This window comes from Scomber scombrus, chromosome 21, assembly GCF_963691925.1.
Source record: "Scomber scombrus chromosome 21, fScoSco1.1, whole genome shotgun sequence".
Lineage (NCBI taxonomy): Eukaryota > Metazoa > Chordata > Actinopteri > Scombriformes > Scombridae > Scomber > Scomber scombrus.
In genome coordinates this window covers 18,868,261-18,886,188 of record NC_084990.1, presented here as the reverse complement: position 1 = coordinate 18,886,188, position 17,928 = coordinate 18,868,261, and the positions used below count along the sequence as shown (strand labels likewise).

The following is a 17,928-nucleotide window of genomic DNA, read 5'->3' as shown; positions in this document are numbered from 1 at the left end:
TCTAAAACCATCCATCTTTGCTCACAGAGAGCTGACAGGCTAAAACATTAGCACGTTGTCAGCGGCTCCTCAGACGCCACAGTTCTCCGTTACACTTCATATTATCTTGCACCCTCAATCCAGCTATCCAGATGGAGTTACCTCTGTGCAGTCTGCGGAGGAAGAGGATGTGTTTTCCTGTTGCGCGGCCAGTTTAGCTCAGCCATGATGGGGCCTCCTGGTTTCTCACTGGGGGTCTGTTGAATTCTGGGTCACAGCCCAGCCCCAGGCAACTGCTGGCTCCGCTCTAGCCATTCTGTGTCGCTTTAGCCCCGTTTTAGCACATTCTACAGAGGGTAATTTTTCACCTTTTCTTTCAGCAACAACCTGTTCCCCATCTTGCCCCACGTTACTGGCACTGTTTGCAATCGCCGTTAGCTTGTGCAACTGGTGCTGATAGCAGGGAGACCTCACACGCCTCAACATCACCTGTTCGTTATGCACAGCACTGTCGTCTCAACCTGAAAAAACGAGCTGCACGAAGTTCCATTTTCCCCGGGCTATTTATTTAATGGATAATGCAAGGGATGCAAAATGGAAATCACGCATTCAACCATGTCTTAAACATCGACTCCTCCCTGCCAGCCTTCCTGAACTGCATTCATTCTCATCCCCGGTGAGCATAAATCATTTTGGTAATTTGTTATTACCAAGCTCATTATTTATTCTCACCGGTATTTAAAGGGAAGCTAAATAAATAAATAAATAAAAGAAGAAACTCCTATCAAATATTTAAAGCTCCTAGATGTGAGTAAAGGAACATAATCTTCACATGCCTCTGTCTGTTCCTCTCTGGCACTACAATCTAGGGGGGAAAAAAGATTCTGTGAGCCCGTTTGTAATGAGTTTATGTCAAAAGAAGCGATAAGAGGGAGCATTCATACATGCTAATCTCTGCCCCTCTCTGCTTCTTCTGTGGTGGCAGGACTGCGCAGAGGGTGTGCGAGCTCACTGGTGTGCTCTCGCTGTGGCTTGGCACAAAGATGAGGGAAGCGATGCGACGGTGCCAGGCGCTTTGTATTCTGAGCCTGGGAGTGAAGGGATAGAGGGAGGAAAGAGGAAGGGAGAAAACGAAATGGGGAAAAGGCAGTAGTCAGAGAAGAAGAGAGCACGGAGACAGTGTAATCACTTTTACACTCCCCGATACTGTTGCACACGTGACGCTTGACTCTTATCCCCAGTTTTCTCTGCACTCCCCTCTCCCAATATCTCACACTGTCTATCTCCCCCCCCCTCCCTCCTCTTTTTTCCCCTCTTCTTACTCAGTCTAAACAGAAATTTGAGCTCTTGAGTTTTTGTATGTGTTGCATATGTGCAGCACTGTTTTGCTATCTTGTTAACTTTTTGTCCAGTTAGGTAAGCCTAGACTCCTGTTTAAAGTTAACTGTCAAATATTTGGCTTTCATTATGTTACAGCTATCGAATTTCATATGGAAATTATGTTTTACTGCCTCTTGCCCTCTGCCGCCTATAGGTCCTGAGACAAAGTACTGTAACAGAGTGAAAACTGTAATGCAATTCAGCATGATGGCAGCTGAAACTGACACCCGCTCTCTGCTGTGAGGTAGTCCTCGATGTCTGAGGGTAAAACGCATTGATGTTCTGAATCCACAGTGAGAAGATCTGCCAGCCCGTCTACTCCAGCCCTGTTGGCTGAGATACTACCTGACTAATTTTGGCTTCTCTATATGCTTGTATTTGAACAGAACAATGACTCCTTTTCAGAAGTTGTTCTATTTTAGAAAATCCCATGCGGTTTACAGTCAGAGCCCTCAGAAGTAAGCCAACAAGACTGAGACTTGGGCTTTCAACCTGTCAAGTTCTTACTTTTAATTGTATTTGTGTATATGTGTGTGTGTGTGTGTGTGGTACAGTATGCCGAGGCGTTATTATGAGTACATTGGTGTGCTTACCTGCGCCGTGGGTATGAAACGGAAACGTTGTTGAAGATTAAAGCAGACATTCTGTGTAAGATTTGGGTTTTGAGGGTGCACATGACATCCTCTCCACAAGCTTTTCATCTTGTGTGAGTGAGCATTGTGTGTTAAAGTGAGGCAACAAACACAGTCGGGTTTATGATGTAGCAGCAACACACACACACACACACACACAGAGTACAGTCACCACCACACCCAGCGCTTCCTCATTCCTCCGTTCCTTCAGCCTCGCCTTTCTCACTCCCCTCAATTGAATCACGTCTCTACTTTTGTTTTATATAGTTTAATTTCTTTCCTCGCCTATTGTTAAAGGACAAGTATGGCTGCATTTTTCTGGTGTCAACAAATTGTATTAAAAGATTATTGTTGTCCAAGAACTATTAAAAACACACCACATCACTGCACCTCACTCAGTGACAAGTTAATTTTGAGTGAGTCCCACACACACCATCCTTGTATCGTGAATACTCAATAGCGCACCAAATACCTATTAATCCTTTGCTGAAAAATGTCCCCAACAAATGCACTATTTCTTCCAGTTTGAGTACATTCTGCAAAAAAAAAGAAAAAAAAAAGAAACATGCCCAGCTGTTTAGAAGATTACCGAGCCCTTTAAAAATAAGAAACTATCCTATTTATAACCTGTTTTTAAATGTATTTTAATGATTTAAATGTTTTCAAGGAATGTATGGGCTTGGTGCTGAGTGCTACAAACAGGATATATTGTTGGTTTAGTTCATTTCATGGCATTTGTTAACAAAAAGAAAGAATTAAGTCTAACGCCCGCCTTACTGTATATGTAAATCGAACCTGTCAGCGAGACCATCATAAATGTTCCTCCCTACGTGTAACCGTGACACTAATTCTCTCACTTTTACAGGAACGGCCTCGCTCGGTGCTCGTCGACTGCTCTGCTGTAACACAAACTGTAGCAGTAATACCGCTATGTCTGTTATAATAGAAAACAGATGCAGGCAAAAACTGAATTTAGTCGGGGATTGAAAGCAGCGAAGAATTATGGATTGCTCATTTGCCCGAGTTTGAAATAAGCTGCAATTTATCATTGCCCACACGGTTGCAGGGTGTTTATAGCAGGACAGGTTAATGGAGCAACGCTTGATAAAGACATACATTGTGATCTGATAAAAACAATGGTGCTGGTTTTTACTTAATATGATAAAAGACATGCATGTTCTTGCATGACTAATACCGTATTCATGTATTCGCAATAGATACATTTGATAGCTGTGGTCATACTTTTCTAGTTCAGAAAATAGTAGCATTTAAGCACTTTCCCAAGAGTTAAATGACCAAATGACTCTGTGTAGCTATAAGACGTTTTCTTGAGTCTGCTCACGTTTCCTGGCACTGATAACTGTAATGAAACCATCATCTCTGATCTTACAAGAGTGTGTTTAATAAGCCGTCTTTTGGAATACTTATTAGATCATAGAGAGGAAGGGCTGGGGAACAGGGCAGAGCTTCCTCAGAGCATCAGATGGGAATGGAGCACAACCCCTAAAAAACACTATCATGTCCTCGTGGAGCTGTTTGATGAAGGAAGATCCTCAAAAGTCTTTAAAGGAGATAGTACAGTGCATCATCTTACAGTACACAAGAGACTGCACATTTTTGGAGTTTTAAGTGTTTGGTGGTGAAATGAATATCACTGCTGTGCTGGAGAAATATTAAGGAACGCTTGTGCCAGTGTGTGTCTCAGTCTACAAAGAGAGAAGGGGGATGGGATTGTCTTTTTGCCAACCCATCATTTTGCAGCTGTGTTCATAGAAGGATCTGAAACTGGGCTTTAGTTATCAGTTTAGCCTCTATATTTTTTAAATCATAAGCTTTTATGTCTTTTTCTGAGCTCTAATATTTGAGTTTCTTCTTCTTCTCCTCAACACCAAGAGCAGCGGAGGCACACAGGCGGGATGTGCCAGCAGAAAAATGTGGCTCATAACGGCTATCTTTTTAATGACAGTCTATGTGGCATATTCAGCAGACTGAAATGTTTATATTGAATGTTTCAGCAGCTTGAAAATCACCATGGTAATGGTCCCAAAGACAAAAGCCCTAGCCTTTTGTCATGGGTAATTATCGCAGAGCAGTCCCCTCAAAGCCTTCCATTTGGCTCTGAACAAATTCACATTTAATTTTGCTCTCACGCATTTGACACAGAGCTTTTTATTTTTTGTATTCAAATCAGGCTTAAATGTAGAATTTAAATACCCATTGAAATGGTTTTCGTTTGAGGGAAGTGGTTCTCTGTGATGTTTTTTTCCTCAGATTATTTCAACACTAGAAACTATAGAGAAAGGATAAGGAGGGCTGTAAAAAGGCCACTTGAATTTCCCTAATGAAGCCACCTTCAGTATATAAGCGAACATTCAAGAAGCACAATACCTTGATAATGAGCTCCAGTATTAAACCCAAGTTTAGGTGTCTTATCTCCCACAAGCTGTTGAGTCCCTAAAAACTGACTTGGCAGAAAGAAAAATAGCAGTGAGCTGTAGCCAAAGCCGATCCCACTGAAGTGTCATCTCCACATGCTCTGTCTCAAACTGCGTGTTACACTGAACAAGTGGGTCAGAGAAATATGAAAAAGTAATGTGAACAATAAGAATCTGCTCAAGAGTAGACGCATACACTGCATGTGATGACATTAGATATAAAAAACTCCTCTTTGGGTCATATTTAGTGGTTAGGTGGCCTCATAATTTGATTCAATGGAACATGAATCATTAATAGCAAAATATAGCCTCATATTTATTGGCTGCTTTCAGTTTGTTTGGGGTATTTCTTCAGGCAATATTCAGACTCATTTTTGCTTCCAAACGTATTCAGACAAAGGCTTCAGCTACTACACGTTACACCCGGCATTGAAATGCATCTAAAAAAACATTGCAATCACGCCTATCCACATGAAAATCCAGGTGTGAATGCACCAAAAGAGCATTATATATATAATAATCACACAGGGAGCATTGTAAGTACAAATACAGTATTTCTTTAAGCCACATATGTATTCTGATACTATTCCTTCAAATCACTGTATCACCAACAATGTTGAAGGGGACATATTGTGCTGTTTGTCATTTTTATGATGTTATGATGTTGGATGTATATGTTAAACATAGTCAAATGCTCACAATTTGCAAGTCAGTCAAAAGCTTTGGCTTCAGGCTGCGTGGACGCTCCATTTGAAAAGTTACTTGTGCTTCCTCCTCGAACTGATGACAGACTGTTCGTGCATTCCCACAAACCACTGTCCGTTTCCCGTTGGCTTTGTTGCTAAGTGTTGCAATGTGTCGATGTTGAATACATCAGTGCAGATGTACAGAGGTATTTCAGAAGTTTCCATTTTGAGTAAAGAAAAAAAAAAGAAGTGAAATCCTACTACTACTGTTTGTTTACGTAGCCTCCAATTTGACCAAGGGGCAGCTTCCAGAAGCTTGCCAATCAGAATAGAGTGGGCTCATTTGGAGGAGGCCCTTAAAGAGGCAGGAGCTAAAACGTCCTGTTTCACACATAGGCTGCACTGAGGGCCTGCATAAAGGGCCAGTTAAATATAAATCAGGTATTTTTTTTAACAGTAAATGATCACAGATAGTCCAATAGAGCCCCAAAATATTAATATAAACCTAGAAATGTGCATCTTAACGATCAGTTTTGCTTTTTGTTTTTGTTTTGATTTGCATCAGAGGTGATAGAGAATAACCTCTCAGGCTATAGGAGAAAAAGAGAAAACCTCTTTAGATTCAGAACCAGAGAAAGGGGTTATTTGATTATTTCTATTGTTTGGCTATTAGATTTGACAGGCATTTTTTTAGCACACCTTTAGTTTTTTAGCTAATATTGCTCTAGGTATGGCAGTGTCAGCTGGTCGATACACATTGTACAAAATAGGAGTTGTATTTGGTATATTTATGTCTGTCTCTATTTTCTTCTTTCTATTTTTGATCTCTCACTTCCTTTCACTTCCCCTCTTTCTCTCTCGTACTCTTTTTCTGTCCTTCGTCACTATCACCGATCTTCCTCACTCCACACCTCACCCCTCTCTCCTCTCTGCTGATACGCAGTCTAGAGCTGCTAGTCGATGCCTAAAAAGCCTCAGTCGGCTCCAATGTGTCCTGTAGCCTCTTTACCTCCTCGATCACTCTTCCTCCACAGTTAGGGAGGGTGAATAATTCACAAGCGAGTTGCCATAAAGATAAAGCTTATTTTCCCCCTTACGCAATAAACCGTGGACTTACACTTAGAATCAAGGAAAAAAAAGAAGGATTCTGTTAAAAACACTGTTGATAAATTTATAAGAACATACTGCAAAGCTAACTCTATAAATTTTTTACTAAATCGCATAGCGGTTGTTGTATGGAAGAGAAAAAAGAAAAAAGTCAATGCTCGGTGGTATGGCCAGTGTCCAGCAGAGAGATTTATTTGTACAAGCTTTTCTGAAAAAAAAGGAAAAGTTTTTACTACAGTGTATGATACAATATTATTCTTGTACTCCGTTTATAATCAATTTCACCCAGTAACAAATGTAATATGTCTGATTATTTTTTCTTTCCAGATATTATTTATGAGGTCTCTAATATTTGAGTGTATATGAAGAAATATACATTTTCCAAGTGTAGCCAGATATATCACCTAAGATGAATTACAGTGGCAAGATGCCAGCACTGTGTTTGAGGCTAGAAGTTTGTGTTCAAACATTTTCAGCAGCTAGTAGTGCATGCAACTAAATCTTAAGACAAATAAAGGTAGCTTTTGTTAGGCTTTGTACTATTTCCCATGTTGCTTTTATCTTGTCTTTTCTTGTGTTATTGGTTAACTTTCCCTCAATGTGTTCCCCTACCATTCAGGCTGAAAGTAGGACAGTAGGTTTTATCCATCCCCCAGTTTCCCACTTGTTCTTTTATATCTCTCTGAAGTTTTGAACAAAGTAGTTTTATTAATGACACAGGGGTTTTCAAAGGTTTGATTTCTAAGTATTTTTCATTTTCAGTCTAATTTCCTGCTCTTCTCTCAGTCAGAGTTGTCCTCCCACGCCTCAGACCAGCAACCAGAAGCTTTTTAAACCCATTCACATCATGATCGTCTAATTTAGAAATAATCATCAATCTGAGAATGAATTTCCTGTTATTTTAAAGCAGTCGTTCATAGTTTTTCATCCACAGCGACATTGTTATCTTATGTGTCCCCAGAGTCACACAGGGTTTCTTTCCTTTCCTACTTACTCTTTATCAAAACCTTGTCATCTCCCAGAGGAAAACTGTACACCCTGTCCTCCCATGTTGTTTTCCAAGGAACAAACGACTCTCTTATCTAGTAATTGTGTGTCTCTCAGAATTGCTTCCTACCCCCTACAGTTCCCATGTACCACACCAGGTTCTTTTTATTTCCAAGAGCCCACCCTGGATGATTTCCACTTAACTCAAAGTGCCAATTGCTTGAGAATGTTCTTTTGGGTTCATTAATTAAATAACTAGGTTCTGTATTATTAGTATGAACGTTCCCAATGTTCCCATCTTAAGCATATCAACATTTTTTTTGATCTATTCATTATTTCTAAGTAAAATCTGTAAAGAAAGAAAATGTAACACAATGGCAAAGACTGCATCAAAATCAAGATCATTTTTAGGTCTGACTACAAAATGAAAACATTAACATTTTAACTTTTTATTCCAACGGACCGATTTGCCATAAACAAAGGCAAGTAGTTTTAAGTAAGGTAAAGTCACAATTAAGTCATACTTTATTCATTCAGATTGCCTATAAAGCAGGGGCCTCCACTCATGCTCAAGCTTTCACTACTATCAATGGCCACAATATTTCAATGACTGACACACACTCAGCCAGGGAAGAGTCTCTATTAAGTCACAAGCCCATCATATACATTGTTCGTCCTTGATTCGATTTGATTTTTCAATGTCCAAACAGCAAAAAACACTAGATACTCAGTCTTATTATGGAAGCTGTGTGATTTAGAAAGCAGTAATCCTCCATGTCCATGTTGGAGTAGTACTTAACTGTTCCGGAGGAGGAGGAGGTGGGGGATTTAGAGCTGTAAAGTGCAGGTGGGCAGGCAGAGGTGACACAGCGCACAAGGATTATAAATCCAGTGGAGGGAAAAAAAGGTCAGATGGGTTGATCCAGAAGGACTCAGGCTGTCGGGGTCACAGAACGAACGATCAGGAGTGTCCGCTGCTGGAGAGCTCACACCTGTAATCCCTGATTTATAAATACCTGGCTCTCTCACCATCCAGCCTTGGCTGATGTTGCAGGCCACATTTAGCCACTCGCTGCCCTCCCCGCTCTCTAAGAGTTTGATTAATACAAAGGGAGGTGAATCAGAGTTTATAGGGAACATATCATTTTGTCATTCATTATGTTTCCATGGGAATCCCAGAGTAATTTGCAGAAGTTGTTACACACTAACATCCCACATCATATCTCTCCCTTGCATGCTATTATGTGTGGCAGCACTGCTGGCGTTTGCAAACTGCAGGGAAGGTAAAGGGTTGTGTTGTTGCACAAGGTTGACAGAGCAGTAAAGCTTTGAACTCAGAGGAGTGGGCTTCCCCTTCATCGCACAGCAGCCATTACTATAAATCACGCCCCCCACCCTCCTTTCTCTCTGACCTACGCTAGCATCCACTGACCTGGAAAATATCTGGTGAGTCCAAGCCACCTAGAGCGGCACTGGCCCTTGCTTCGCCTGCAAACAGCAGAAATATTGAGCCAATTACAAGATGATTATCTGGTGGTAGTGGCAGGGGAACACTGTGGGAGTGTATTTATGCCTGCCAGGGCTCCCTGCTGGAAGAAAAAAAATGAATCAAAGGTTTGTGGGGGAGAAGTGGACAGCATTCATGCCCACTTGCCTCTATGTCTTTACAACTCCCGTCAATTGACAGACATTGGCCCCGATCCAAGCCCCTTTCTAAAAGGTCCAGGATAACACCAGGAAACGGCCCATTCGGAGCTGATCGCTTGTTAGTTTTTTGCTCCTCCCTAATTCATATGTCGTGCTGTCATATTGTGCGTGCACTCGATTTGCAGTAAATAAGACCTTATGGTGCTTTTAGACATGAACTTTCTTGGCATTTATATAACAGGCAGACATGAGTCACAGCCTGTATATGAGGGCTGAGTTGAGTTTGGTTTGCGAGTGAAATGAGTTCAATTGGGAAATTAAAGCAGTGCATCAGGACCCTTATTCCAAAGTGGTTACTTTATAGAAGAGCCTACAAAGAATGTATTGAGTGATGTACTGCATATTAGTGTGTACATTGGATTTGGTCTTCAAAAAGGGAATAGAGTTGAATGAGTCCTGGCATCTTTTTCTAGCTAGTTAATTCCTTATGAGGAATGACGTACAGTTAGAACACGTGTTATGTTCTGTCATATAAGCAAGCTGTTTGTTTGTTATGTTCGAAACATATTAGTCTTATTAAATATTGTTTCTTGTTTTTCTCCAGAGCTGAAATGCATGCCAAAGAAGTGAATTTGATTTAAAGAGAGGCTCCGTACGGTTCATGTGCCGTGTTTCTTATTTCGGTTTGGGTCTGCGTCTTGTTTCATGAGTAGATCCTGCTGCCTGTGTTTCATGGATCAATGTGCTTAGGGAGTCATATTTTAGCAGCACTATGAAGACATCAAAGCAGAGTCTGGAACTGCAGTAAATCTCAAGCACTTGGATGGTTTGTCATCTGTTACATCACCTACCCTGCCAATAAAGTTTCATTAGAAAGCGCTGCATGCTTCTACTGTAGAATGGAAAGAAATACCCCAGTGTCGTTCACTTACTGTAAAACCAAGTGCCTTTGTCCCACTAAAACTTATTTTTTTACTGGTATAACATTAGTGAGCATTTGTGCTAAAACAGTTAGTTGATTTATTAGTTGATCAACAGGAAATTAATTAACGACCGGTTTGTTGATCAATTAATCGGTACAGTCTTGCTAAAATGCCAAACATGAACTAGCTCCAGGAGATTTTCTGTCTTTGAGGGTCTTGTCCCACCTGAAGCTGACATGCATGAATTAATTTACATTAAAAAAGACTGATCTAAATAAAGAGACAAAAAACAAAATTTTTAGACCGAAGGCAATGGAACAGGACCCACTTAGAAAGCATAATTTTGACATGACATGACTCAGGTCATGGTCTCTGTTACCAGGGATTAATTTGCTTTTCTCTGATTAATTTCATTGTAAGTTGAATATGAAAGCAAATGTAAATGGTAAATGGACTGTACTTATACTGTATTGCGCTTTTCTAGTTGTTATGACAAAGCGCTTTTTACACTACATGTCTCAGTCACCCATTCACACACATTCATACACTGATGGCAGGGGCTGACACGCATGGTGCCAACCTGCTCATCAGGAGGAAACTAACCATTCATACAACGTTGGCACAGCAACAGGAGCAATTTGGGGTTAAGTATCTTGCCGAAGGACACATCGACATGTGGATTGGAGGAGCCGGGAATCAAATGATCTCTACCTCCTGAGCCACAGATGATGAAACTGACATTATTCCTTGTAAGTACTGTAGTATGTATTGTCCATTCCCACCACAAACATACCACTTCAGAATCAGGTTGGGACTGGACAGAGACTCATTCCACTCAGTATGATGGTTCTCATTCACACCCTGGTACAAACACTGTGTTCAAACAGTATTTGCCCAAAGAACTTGCTCAAGGGAGGAAGAGGAACGAACCTGTGTTCAATTCAACCCGACAAAACATTCAAGTTTGAAAATACCATTTGTTTTTTGCGTTCCATAGTCATAGTACATTTAGTTTGTCTAAGAAACTGAACAAGAATGTATCTGTTTCAAATGACTGCACTTCACAGATGAACCTGAAAACATTCTCCCAATAACTCCTATAAAATTTACATCAACCTGAATACATGAGTGCTTTATGACTTCCATACTTGGACTTACAAACATGGCTTCATGTTGCACACCGTACCACATACCTCACTGACCCTGAAAATGCCCCCAGAGTGCCCCTCGCACCACCACACCACCACTGTGAGTGCATCGACCACAGAACAAGCTCGACGCATGCCATCAAATATGGATGCCTCCTTTAGTACAGGCTCATTTCTTTTTCATAACACAATAATGCTCTCTTTTGCGTCACAAAGTCACAGTAAGGGCTGTTCCAAAAGCCTGGTGGTTCCCAAATCAGCATGTTGCCAGTATAGGCAGGAAGACGCTCAGGAAGGCTACTTGCATGCCAGCGTCTGGGATCCTCCATTTATCAATAATCAGTCTCCATGTTCTTTATTATTGACTTGTCGGCTTAGTAGGCATTAGATTCCCTGATGACATTGGTGGGACCTGTGTTTGTTTTAAAGCACCGTTGTACAGTTTCACTTTGACTCTTCGGGCGATGGAGCAGAGCTAATGTGAGAGGAAAGGAGCCTTGTCCTTGTTCCTCTTTAAACTGCTGTAGGAGAGGTTGCAGAAACTGAGAGGACTTGGGGGGGTCAGGTGATGGTCAATGTTACCAGCGGATGTCAGGATGTCTGTACACCTATGTTGCAGTCCGTGCTTTTATCGACCACTTCCTTCACGCCCCACTGGTGCTGACCTCGTGATCGGTTCCTCGCAGAGTAGATCCGCTCAGCCTCAAAGAGTGGATGTGTTATGACATTGGCCTGAAGGTATTGACTTATGGCTTTTGGATCTATTTCACTTCATATGCTGAGCTCGACCGGCAGCTGTTTCAAAGCATGGCACGAAAAAACACAGAAGACACATTCATGCTGTCATCTCAATAATCAAGACTATATTGCATTTTGGAGTGACATGGTTTTAGTTCATAGCCTGTATTTTGGACTCATCATAGACTGAATTGTTTTCCATATTTCTCCAATCCAAATGTTGTTGTTTTTCATTATCCATTTCATTGTTAGAGTAAAAGAAAGTAGCAGGAGTGTTGACTGAGGAAAGGAGAATGTCCAATACTATAATAAGAAAAACAACTTATTATTCTTGAATTATGAGTCTCATTTGTCTGGAGCAAAAGCGGAAAAAGTGTAACATTGTTTAAAGCCATGAAAAGCGAGTTGGACCTTCACCATAGTGGTGTCAGATGAGAAAATGTTTTTATTGTTGTAAGAGTGATTTGTAGGGAACAGACAAATCATATCTTGTCGATAGGGGCGTCAATTTAGAAAAAGCATGCACATGTCATTCTGGGGGGCAATTACAATACATTACGGTTTCATTTGGAGGACCTGTTTGAGGAAAGTCATCAGTGAAACCAGCCATCGCATTCGTCATGACAGCTGGTGTCTTTTCAGACACACGCTCTGTTTGTGTAAAGCTCATCCTCAGCAAAGATTTCAGCACTCTCTGCCTCAATTCGTTCTGTGTATGTGAAACGGAGCCTGATTGTTTACCAGACTCATTGCGAGGCAGAAAAACTGTGCCCATCACACCAGGAAAAGGCACTCGCTGGCAGGAAGAAGCTCACATTTGCTGGTTGGTGCCACCGCATGGTCCTCCAAACAACAGAATGTTGAGACTTATTCAGTCTTTAGAAATTGCAGAGGACCTTCCTCCTTTAGCGTCTCAGTAGTTCTGTCACGGGCGGCAAACTTCATCTACCCAGGGAGCAGCTTGGCCACTTTGTCAGCGCCAGTCCTCACTTTAAGCAGCAGCAGCCAAGCAGATGAATAATTGACACCCGCATTCTGTACTTTGGTGAATTTTAAAGCTGTATTCTGCAGCGGCTCTAAATGGCAGAGGGAGGGCGCGTTAATCATTCATGGGTTGCTTTTACCCACTTTGCTTAGGGTCACTGTCCTTAAGGCGGCTGGGCAGAAGGAAAGTGGAGACAGAGAGTAGAGGTGTGGCATGGCTGAATGGATTAGCTTGTTTCCCCATTCTTTTTGTGAGTTTCGAGTGAAAAATGACTCAAGCAGTCGTGAATATTTTGCCAAATAAATGTTAGTACCTCAGGATTTGCCTAGTTGAACCTTGTTTATGTAAAAGTTGGAGGTGTGATTTATGAGCAAATGTCATCACCAGCATTTAATTTCAAAGAGGTGAGCGCATTTTGAATGAGTCAATGATTACAGTTGCTTCACCATGTGTTCACATTGCCTAAGAAGAATTGTTAAACCCACTAAGCAATACCCAAAATTATGTTTCAAATAAATACAATGTTCTGTTTGAAGAAAAACACTCATTTTTCACTGTCAGATGGAGGGGAAATTAGAGCATTGAAATAGTTTTCCGATGTTTTTCCATCACTCTTTGGACACTGTGAAAGACAGGAAGGTGATTAATAATGCTGAGAGGGCCTTTCAGCTCAAGTATCAATATTTTATAACCAGCACTACATAGTATGGGTATAGAGATTGACATTCTTCTTTTCGCGCCATATGATAGGAAAGAATATCTGTTTCAAATGGACCCATGGGAGTTGCCCCTCTTGATGCCATGGGCCCTCAGGCTACATTAAGGAATACTTGAATTAGCATCTGCATGCTATCACCACAAGAATGTCTCCACATCCAGAGACGTGCCCGAGAGAAGTGCTGCGCCAAAACTGCAAATCAACATTTGGTCACGCCTTTTGGCAGCTAATTGAGCATGAAGAAAAAGACGCGATAAAGATCAAATAAATAAACTACAGCAAATAAACTGTTTCCAATGTTATTCTTGATTGATTGGATTCTAAATATTTGATGACCCGGAGTTCATCCAGTTGTAATGTTTATTGTAATAAGAGCAGTTGAACAACTGTGATGGTTCGCAAGTGTGTTTCAGTCCAAGGTACAGGTCAAACAAATTTTTCACTTCCTTTTTTTCCTTCTCTTTTTCTTTTCTCTGCTCAGGGAGTTAATGCCCAAGACCCTGGAGGGCCAGATCACCATGGAGAAAACCCCCAGCTACTTTGTAACCAGAGAGGCTCCAGCCCGGATCTCCGCCATGTCCCGGGACACCAAGCTGATCGTCGTAGTGAGGGACCCCGTCACCAGGGCTATCTCAGACTACACACAGACACTGTCTAAGAAGCCTGACATTCCCTCTTTCGAGAGCCTCACCTTCAAAAACAGGACTACGGGGCTCATCGACACCTCATGGAGCGCCATCCAGATCGGCATCTACGCCAAGCACCTGGACAACTGGCTGCAGTACTTCCCCATGGGCCAGATCCTGTTTGTGAGCGGCGAGCGGCTAATCAGCGACCCGGCCGGAGAGCTGGGCCGTGTGCAGGACTTCCTGGGACTCAAGAGGATCATCACAGACAAACACTTTTACTTCAACCAGACCAAGGGTTTCCCATGCCTCAAGAAGGCAGAGGGCAGCAGCAAGCCCCACTGCCTGGGTAAAACCAAAGGGCGGACCCACCCGAACATTAACCCTGAGGTGGTGCAGAGGCTACGGGACTTCTACAGACCCTTCAACATGAAGTTCTACCAGATGACGGGGCGTTTTTTTGGCTGGGATGACTGAATGTTTGTTTTCTCTGTGACACAGAGGAGAAGCAGAAGTGTGATGGAGTATTAGGGCCACTCCAGGGGGAAAAAAGAGATTTTGAGGGTGCAGTCATAATATTTGAAGAAAAACATTAGATTGTGAGAATAAAGTCATGATTAGGGGAAAAATGTCAGAATATCTTACTAATGGAGGTGAAGAAAAAAGTTGTTAATTGTAAAAAAAAAAAAAAAATACTTATTTAGTATTAAATTTATTTTGTGGGTGCTGTGCACTACAGTCAGAACATGTTTATATAAGCCAAAAAATATATGTAATTGAACTGTAATGCTAAAACATACATCTAAGCTGATCTACCCAATCTAATTATACCATTTTGGTTGTTATATTGTTGAAGTATAACCATTTTTGGCATTAAAATTACATTCATAATTCATAATATGATGATGATCCAACATTTTTTGTAAAATTGAGTAATTTTGTGATTTAGTTGTTATCATTATAGTTTTTTTTAATCAAAATATTACCATTTCATTCTAAAAATGTGAGAACAATGTTGGAATAAAAAAAAAACCTTAGTTTTGTCTTATTTTCGAAATACATGCTATATATTTATGCCCAAATATATAATACCTGCTCTTTTTTTTTTTTTTTATAATAGTGCAATTCTAGTTTTGATATATTACAACTTTTCCCCCTTAACATTTTGACTTACTCAAAAACTCATGACTAAATTCTCACAATATTACGGCTTTTTCTCAAAATTCTGAATCTCAAAGTCTTACATTTTTTCCCCCAACGGAGGCTGTGAAGCTAAAAGAAATACAGCCTCAGCACTAACCCTGAGCAATATGTGGCTGTTACAGGAGAGAAAAAGGCCCAATCTCCCCTCAGTGGCTCGGCTGATATGCAATATTTCACTGTTACATTTTTCATGATCAGAGCTGCCTCTAATCCACAATCATTGAGATGTTTTCTTCTAAAAAGACGATAAAGTTGTTGAAGGATTTGCATCATATCTTCGTGCACTACAAGAAACTGTTTGGGTTTTTTTCTGTTTTAGCTGTGACACAGAAATAATAGTATGCAGTGCTTTTTTAAGAAGTTGTGTGAAGTCACATTGTGTCCAGGGGCTTTTGATAAAAACCCTTACTGAGCAATTTAATGCCATATTTTAAACATACATAGCTGCTTTCAAAGTTTAACATTTTTCTAGCAAAAAGAATATGAAAAGATAAAAATATATGTATTTTTGAAATGTATTTATTCAAGAAGTACACAAGCAGTACGTATGTATTTTGAATAACTCCTCAGTGATTATTTGCTTTCTTATTATTATGCTCCCCATGTGTCTAGAGTTTTGTTTGTTATATACTGTAAACTAAAAACCTGTTATCTTTACTTTAATTTCAGGTCATTCATTCTAATGTGTATTTACTATACATGGTCAAGTATGGGAACACTTTTCTCAACTTACCTTTCAGTTCCTGCTCTGTTATTTCAAGGGTTGTTTCCTCACTTTCAGCTAATGATTTTACAGTCAAAGATACAGTAGCGCACTCTGTTATTCAAGTAACAGCGACTCCAGTGGCAGGCCTTCCCAAACTTTGACTCAAATTTCCTCAACATGCTTCCTTGTGAATTGAATACACTTGATGTCACTGGCCTTCCTTGCCTGGAGGCGATGTGTGTGTGTGTGTGTGTGTGTGTGTGTGTGGATGTCTTTTTAAACCCAGGGAGCTTGAGAACAATGGCCGAGTTGTGTTCCTAATTTCTGTCTACACGTATTGTGAGCCACTTTCTGAAAGCAGATGTGCCTCAAAAGACACAAAATGATCTGTGTTTTTTGGTGTAAGCATCAGAAAAGAACCTAATATAGATTTGTTTTTTGTTTTTTTGGCGAGGGGTTATGTAACCTAACTGTGCTGTTCAGACTGTTGTTAACTTGAAGTTGTTGGAATTTTTAAGGCACTCCTTGAATAAATGATGTTATATGTTAATATTGTATTTACATTGGCCTTTATGTGTTTTTATTTTCATCCACAAAAATTAATGCATAATGGGATACCACATCTGCAACGTTAAGAAGAGAAAATTAAAGTCATTGCAGTGCTGCTCACGCATCTATCTAACAAGCTCAGAGCTCTGCAGAATCATATGAACACCTTTTTGCTCCTTTCCTATCTCCACTGTTACACCTTCACATATTGTCTCTGCTTATCTCTGTCCAGCCTCCCAGGCAGAGTGTCAAAGGAGGCAATGAGGATTGTAAAAGGTGCTTGCAATCTGTAAGCTTTATTTTGGGTCTCCTGGCAGTTCCTTGGCAACTTAAAGACTCAGAGTTACAAGCTTTCAGGGGGAACAAGGAAGTTGTGCACTCTTGGGTTTCTTCACTTGGAAGTGCAGTTAGTCCAGCTACTGTGTAATTTGACACATTAGTATACAACAATTTTCAAATAACAGATCAACACAAATATCCGGATACTTCTTGAAGGAGTAGTTTGGCATTTTGGCTTTAGAGATGTTGCAGAGGGGTATTTTTGAAATCCAGACAGAGTCAGGCTAGATGTTTCCCTCTGTTTCTAGTCTTTATGCTAAGCTAAGCTAATCCTGGCTCTAGCTTAATATTTACTGCACAGATGTGTGTTTTATTATCAATCTTTTCATCTAAATCTCAGCAAGAAAGCAAATAAGACCCAAAATGTTGCAGTTTTCATTTGAAGTAGCTGTATCATGCACATTTTTAGGTTTATATTTATATTCTGGGGCTCTGCTGGAATATCTTTGCCTGATTAACACTTCAAACACTTACACTTATTTATCTTATACTGGCTCTTTATGCAGCCCCTCAGCTCAGCCTCTTTCTGAAACATTATTTTAGCTCTTGTCTCTTTCAGGCCCCGCTCCGGATGAGACCACTATGTTCTGATTGGTAAGCTTCTCCCCCCTACAAAAACTTCCACCGGCTCCAGACGCTATGTAAACAAAGAGTAGTAGCAGGATTTCACTTCTTTTTCTCGTTCTATATTCAGAATAGAAACCTCTCAAATACATCTGCACATGTTCCAACCCGACTCCAATCCAAAAATAAACTGTAGTAGCAGGATTTCATTTTTCTTTCTTGTTCTATACTCAGAATAGAAACTTCTAAAATACATCTGAACATGTTGGAACCTGAGTCCGATCTGAAAAATGTGATTGGACAATGTGAACAAACATATCAACAAAGGTTAGTAATTAAAATGTAAAGCTTAAAACAGCAAACTTGCTCCTGTCACTGTACAGAATAACTTTAGTCTGTATACAGTATATCAGTCACAGTTTGTGCCTGAACAGACAAGCTGTCAGTCTCTCATTATGCCTACTTCTCTTTCGACCCCATCTCCATCTTTTCTTTTCCCTCCCTCCTGCACCTGTATGTTTTTCTTTGCTAAAGAAATCTCCCGTCCTTTTTCCTGCTGTCTGCTGACTGATTTGA

General features: G+C 40.5%; 1 protein-coding gene across 1 annotated transcript in view; it reads left to right on the top strand.

The window, feature by feature from the left end:
* Positions 1-16,446, top strand: part of LOC134003224 (heparan sulfate glucosamine 3-O-sulfotransferase 3A1-like) — a 33,949-nt gene extending 17,503 nt beyond the window's left edge. Inside the window, exon 2 of the mRNA XM_062442359.1 lies at positions 13,847-16,446. Within this exon, the coding sequence (XP_062298343.1) occupies positions 13,847-14,468 (622 nt within the window). The 3' untranslated portion in view covers positions 14,469-16,446. The remainder of the gene's footprint in view (positions 1-13,846) is intronic.
* The last annotated feature ends 1,482 nt before the right edge of the window (positions 16,447-17,928 follow it).